The 6,489-nt window shown below is 43.4% G+C and overlaps 1 protein-coding gene across 1 annotated transcript; it reads right to left on the reverse strand.

Moving 5' to 3' along the window:
- Positions 1-1,137: 1,137 nt before the first annotated feature.
- On the reverse strand, positions 1,138-6,476 carry LOC121965716 (Nance-Horan syndrome protein-like; the record flags this gene model as incomplete). The annotated part of the gene is made up of 3 exons (XM_042515841.1): positions 1,138-2,277; positions 3,908-3,995; positions 4,406-6,476. Coding segments are annotated over 3 exons (2,856 nt in total), but the record flags the coding sequence as incomplete, so codon positions are not given.
- Between the last annotated feature and the right edge of the window lie 13 nt (positions 6,477-6,489).

The raw sequence follows: 6,489 nt of genomic DNA on the forward strand, positions 1-6,489 counted from the left end.
TTTAACTATAATGAATTATAATAAAATAATCATAATTACATATTTATTGTTTACTTTATGTTAAGCTTTTTTCATTTTTCGAGCACTTCTTTGATTAAATTTTATTTTATTTTTTAGCTTCATTAATCATTCTGTTGATTTTTTCTTTTCTAATTTTCAGGTGATTTTCTTGTAATTTTTTACTAATTTCTTTCTAATTTTGGAATCATTTTATGATTCAAAGCTGGCTGAAAATTGGCGAAGGGTCCCTTTAAGTTCTGAAATTTGTTTGTGTATTTGCAGATATGTTTTATATTTGCAAATATTTTTTTGAGTTTACAAATCTTTTTGTATTAGTAGATTTTTTTAATTTATAGATAAATGCTCCATCTGTTCACATAAATAATACTAAAACAAATCAAGCAATTTGATTTCATTAGAATCTGTTAAAGTGATTCAGTATCGGAAGAAATGTTTGAATCTGAAGTTTCGTAATCTGAGCTCGTAGGTGATACGACGTTACGCAAAACTTTACAATATAACTGCCTAAACACTGTTATTATTACACTATATTATAATTATTGTAACATTTACTCGTGCGATCTCAAGAAAACTTTTTAAGTCAAAGTTTAAAATAATTCCACGTCCTCTTTGGTCGGACAGAAAGCCAGAGTTTTAGGGCCACATGGAGGAAACATTTTTTGAAACTGAGAGAATTAAGTCGAAATATATTGAGAAAAAAGTCATTATGGGAATAAAGTCATAATTTTCAGAGAAAAAAAGTCAAAATTGAGAATGAAGTCATAATATTACAAAAGAAAAAGTTGCAATGTTACGAGAATAAAGTTGTATTTTTATAAGAAAGGGAATATTATATTATGAAAATAAACACATAGGTTCACAAAGCAAACTCTAAAGCAGGCGATATGTTTATTTCCCTTATATAATATCCCCTTTCTCACAAAACACGATTTCATTCTCATAAAATTCAGATTTTTTTCTTTTAAAATTATGACTTTATTTTCATAATATTACAAGTTTAATTCTCATAAAATTTCGACTTTTTTCTTGTAAAAATACGACATCATTGTCGTAATATAACGACTTTATTCTCAAAGTTACGAATTTATTCTCGAAATCTAACTTTTTTTTCTCGGCCCTAATACTCCATCGCAGTAAAATATATTCTATGTAACAAATAAAATACAAATGTAACTTCCGTAAAAGTTGGAAAAAAGACAAATCAAGCAAAAAATAAAAATGCAAGATAATAAGTGAGATTTAAGCACATTAACCGGAGAAAGAAAGATTTTCTTGAGATCATAATTCCATGATCGTGAGGCGTAAATAAATGCGTGTCCTCTCGAGGCTTCCGTAGTTTTCGAAAGTTTCCAAGTGTGCTTCAATACATTCATTGAAATGCGTCAGTCAGCAGGTTTGTCCGATTTTCGGTTCAGTTTGCGGGGGCAGTGCGACGTGTCCATGAGCCCGATATCATCACGTTCAGCTCAGATCTCCTGCGATCTGAGGAGGCGGCGTCACGCAGCTCCAACGACGTCCTGTCCAATCCAAACTATCTCCATAAATGCATCGAGTCCACATCACGAAATCTCAACCAACCTCTGGCTTGACTCTCCTCCGGTGAAAGCCTCATCCTCCTCCTCACTTCCTCCTTCAAAGATGGCGGTCATGGGGGCGGCGTAGAGGCGGCAGCGGGCGGCATAGCGCCGGCTAGAGGAGCAGGGAGGAGTGAGGGAGCGAGGACGTATGGAGGAGGAGGAGGAGGAGGAGGAGGAAAGGAAGAGGAAGTGAGAGGAGGAGGAGGAGGAGGTGAGGAGGAGGGGAGTCTGCGTCAGATCCCTCCGCCCCCATCCGAACCCGATCATGGAGAAGCTCTGATCGTACGGAGACATGTCTGGCGTGAGGTGGACATCACATGTGTCCGAGGTTTGGGACAAGCTTGGGTGTTTGTCTTGATCTGGCGGCGGCGGCGGTGGCGGAGGCAGCGGCGCTACACTCTGGAGGTCGCTAGTAGTCGCAGGAGTAGCAAGAATGCGAAGCCGTTCGACGGCCGAAATTCGAGATGCCGAATCAGAGCGACTGCCCTTCCTCAGCAGGAGGGCCTTAAAGCTCTCGCTGCGAGCCGACCTTTGACCTCTGGGGATGATAAGGCGGGTCAAACAGGGCAAAGGGTTGGCGGGGGTGCCCGGACGGGAGGAGGAGGAAGAGGAAGAGGAGGACGGGAAACGGTTTGTACCGTCTTCTGAATCTCGTCTTCCGAGCATCTTCCTCTTAGACCTGAGACAAACACAAAGACCAGTCAAGTTCTCCTTCTGCTCCGTGACTCGGTTTTACTTGTCTGGACTTGTTTTTATTTTCTGGACTTGTTTTGTTGGACATGACTCATCCTGTTGTCTTACTTTCCAAAGAGTACTGGGTGTTCACAAAACAAAAATCAAAATAATCGGAGGTTTCTGCCTTACAGCCGTATGCCACCGCACATCAATGAAACTGTACTTACAGTTTAAATACATAAATATAAGTAAAACTTCATCATTTTATCCTGTTAGACATTTGTGTGAAATTCTGGCATAATAATGAATTCTTGAGTTATGGCTAAAAACAGTGAGACACTTTAATTTCACAGCAATCTTTTACCATTGACCACCAAATTTTAGTCTGTGTTTTAGTCACGTTTGTGCCAAATTTTAAGAAATTCCCTCAAAGTGTTGTTGAGGTTTTGCATTCGCAAGGACGAGACGGAGGCAAGGTCACAGTTACCCTGACCTTTAAACAACAAAATCTAATCAGTTCATCCTTGTTTCCAAGTGGACATTTATGCCAAAAGTCAGAATTGTTCCCTCAAGGCATTCTTCAGATATTCAAGAGAAGGAGATTCAGGCAAGGTCAACCTTTACCTTTAACCACCAAATTCTAATCATTCTTGAATCCTAGTGGATGTTGGTGCCAAATTCAAGGACTTCTTGAGATATCGCTTTCACAAAAACAGACGACCACCAAGTTCTAATCAGTTCATCCTTGACTCAAAGTTGATGTCTGTGCCAAATTTGAGGAAATTCTCTCAAGGTGTTTTTGAGATATTATGTTCATGAGAATGAGACAGAGGCAAGGCCACTGTGACCTTGACCTCTGTCTTGTTTACCACCAAAATTTAATCGATTTATTGCTGAGTCCAAGTAAATGTTTGTGCGAAATTTGAGGAGATATCATATTCACGAGAATAAGACAGAGACAAGGTCACAATAACCATGACCTTTTACAAACAAATTGTAATATTATAATATATATTGTAAGAGTACAAGTGGAAGTTTGTGCCAAATTCAAAAAGATTCCTTTTCAGCATTTTTGGGATATCACATTCACAAGAATGAGACAGACAAGGTTACACTGACCAAATTCTAATCAGTTCGTCCTTGATTCAAAGTGGACGTTTGTGGCAAATTGGAAGAAATTCCCTCAAGGTGTTCTTAAGATATTGCATTCACAAGAACAAGACAGAGGCAAGATCTTAGACCTGTGACCACCAAGTTCTAATCATTCTTGAGACCCCCCAATTCCATGATCATACTTTTTAGACACAAAGGCACAAAACTGTCACCTTGAAAAGGAAGAGTGACGGGGCTTCAGCTACAGAGCGAGGAAGACGCTACTATTTGGGAAGGACGATCACAAGTTAGGGAACAAAATGCTTCCTTTAAGGGGAGCAAGGAAGGAGGGAAGATCAACCGGACCCGGGTCAAGAACTAACCTCCGTCTGCTACAAATTGAGTGGTTTTTACCTGCCTACCTTCACGCGGTGCCTTCCCACACTGCACTGCTCCACAGAGGCGAAAGGAGTAGTCAAACAGACAGGTCAGATCGATGTTCAGGTGCAGCTACAGTCTGCAGGGTGTCTGTGTTTTCCTACCTGTGGATGACAGCGAACAGGTCCTCCGTGGTCCGTGGTTGACCGGAGATAAACATCTGGTCTGCGGAGACGCTGACAAACACATCAGCTGGAGGGAGACACAAAGAGTGTTTATTACTTTCCATGAATCATGGTTAAAAAAAAAAAGCACTCTCCTGGCAGTATTTGGAGGCGAGAGCAGAAATCTCTAACTAAGCAGCTTTCTGACTGAACGAGATCAAGTTTTGTAGCTTCGCAGCAGCTGCAAATGTTTGTTTTCTTCTCCAGCTCCTTCTCACGGCCTGTTTGAGCAGCAAACTGAGCCAAAAACTACATGATGTGCTCCTACTCTCATTACAAAGGCTGTCGATATGGCAGTACAGGTATCTAATTCAGCAGACACAATTGCTCGATGCAGTGGCGTCATCAGGTACGACACGTTAAGCTTTTACAGTTTCTGGCTCTGGAAAAAAAAAAAGAAAAAAAAAAATCATCCAAAATATTTTGAACACCACTTACCATCTGGAGGTCCTTGGTCCTCCTTCACCGCCTCCCTCCTCCTGTCTGCTCCCTCTTTGCTCCTCTGCTCCTCCTCTTCTTCTTGTATCAGGAGGTCTGGAAGCGACGACCCCGCTCGCAGGCTGTCGGTGGACAGCGCGCTGCTGAGGGAGCACCTGCTCTGACCAATCAGGGTGCAGGAGTTCTCGGAGTCACTGGTGTCTTGATTGCACACTGTCGCCATCCTCCCTCTCTGACTCATCGTTCTCTTTTTCGCCACGTCTCGCTCATCTCCAGACGAGGAGGAAGATGACGATGACGATGATGATGATGAGGAGGAGGAGTGGGAGGGCTCCATTGTTGACGACATCATCAGCAGTTGCCTGCCTGGCCTCCTCTTCCTCCTCTTCCTTGCTTTGTCTTTTTTCCTTGTGGTGGACGTCATCATCATCACCGCTGTCTTTATCCCTGTCTTCTCCTTCTCGTCTTCCTCCTCGTCTTCAGCCAGCGATGACCTCATCATGCTGTTATGGAATATTTTCTCATCATCCTCATGAGGATTTGTCTTGATGATCCAAGGGTCTGTTCCTGCAGTTTGGGTAACCCCTCGCTGGAGGGAAGTAGCTCCATGCGCCCTTGAGTTACCGAAAGCACCACAGGTCTCAGAGGTTCCCCAACTTCGTGACATGGTCCCATTTACGGTGTTTCTAGCCCTTGTGGTATCCATGTTCCCCGAGGCCCCCGTGGTCCCTAAGGTGCGACCAGTCCCTGTAGTGCCTTGGGATGCCACATCTGTATTTCTAGATGGTTTGTTTGTTTTAGGTGAAGTCAGTGACAAATCTGGCTTCTTGTGCAAAATCGGTGGCTTCTGCCTATGAGGGGAGTTGCCAGGTGAGCTGATGCTGGCAGGTGTTGTGTTTGCAGGTGCAGAAGCAGAGGTCATTAAGTGTGCAGGTAAAATTTGTGACACTGAGCTTTTAGTAGTTGCCGTTTTGTCTGCAGTGGCGCAAGTCAGGTGCGGATGTGCTTGCAAAGGTGTGCACAAGGAATCAGCAGGAGGTTGTGATTGACCACCTGGTCCTCGTCTCACCTCAGGGGACTCCATGAGACCAAGAATGCAGAGGTCAGGCTTCTTCGGCAGGGTTGGCTTCTCTGGGGAGCGGAGTTTCCCTGGACTACCTGGCTTACTCTGTTTTAAATCACTCTTTGAATCCTCATGAGTGACACCATTCCACATTTCTGAACGATTCTTTGTCTTCATTTCGTCTTTGCGCTCTGACAGTATTGTCCTGCTCTCTCTGTGAGACTCATATTTCTGTTCGGAGAGGGTCCAGTATGAAGAGTTTCCCTGTTTCTCTGCAGGCTCAGTTAGCTTAGCATCTGGTAACGTATCTGTGACTTGATGTTGCAAAAACGGTTGTTGGATGATTGTGTTTATGCATTTTTTGTCCAAACCATAGGACATTTTGACCCAGGAACTTTCAAGACTGGAGACTTGATCATTTGCTGGAGCAGCATCTGGATTTCCCACCTCTTGTTGATTTTTCTGGATTTCTTGAGGAGTTTTGCCATTGGTTAGCTTCGGCTCAGAGTTTCTCTGGTTAGCGATAATGCCGTCTTGGCTCAGAAGATCAGCAAAAGGCGATTTATCGTTGGGTGTCCTCACATCACTTTTTGTTAGGTTGCAGTTTTCAGATTTGCATCCAGGTTGCTTTGCGTACCCATTGGTTGAGCAATCAAAGTTGCCCACTAAAGTTATGTTGGGTTCATGTGTACCTGGATCAATTTGTTGTCCAGTTCCAATTGGTTGATCATCAGCATTAGACAGCACAGCCCTATCTGGCTGAGCTTCTTCGCTTAGTGGATTCTGGATAGAATCGGCTAACATGACACCAGTCAGGCCTTCTTGGTTCTTGACCGAGCGAAGTTTGACGCCCTGCAAAGCTTGAGCAGTGACGAGTGGGAAGGGAGCCGAAGACATTTTAACAAAGCGGTCTGGGGACTTGTTGAGGCCTGGTGGGCAAAGAGGGCTGGCAGGGGATGTGGGGAGAGGAGGAGGTGGTGGTGGAGGAGGAGGAGGAAGGTCAGCAATTGGCAATTCTGAG

Source organism: Plectropomus leopardus, unplaced genomic scaffold (genome assembly GCF_008729295.1).
Source record: "Plectropomus leopardus isolate mb unplaced genomic scaffold, YSFRI_Pleo_2.0 unplaced_scaffold21304, whole genome shotgun sequence".
NCBI classification, from domain to species: domain Eukaryota; kingdom Metazoa; phylum Chordata; class Actinopteri; order Perciformes; family Serranidae; genus Plectropomus; species Plectropomus leopardus.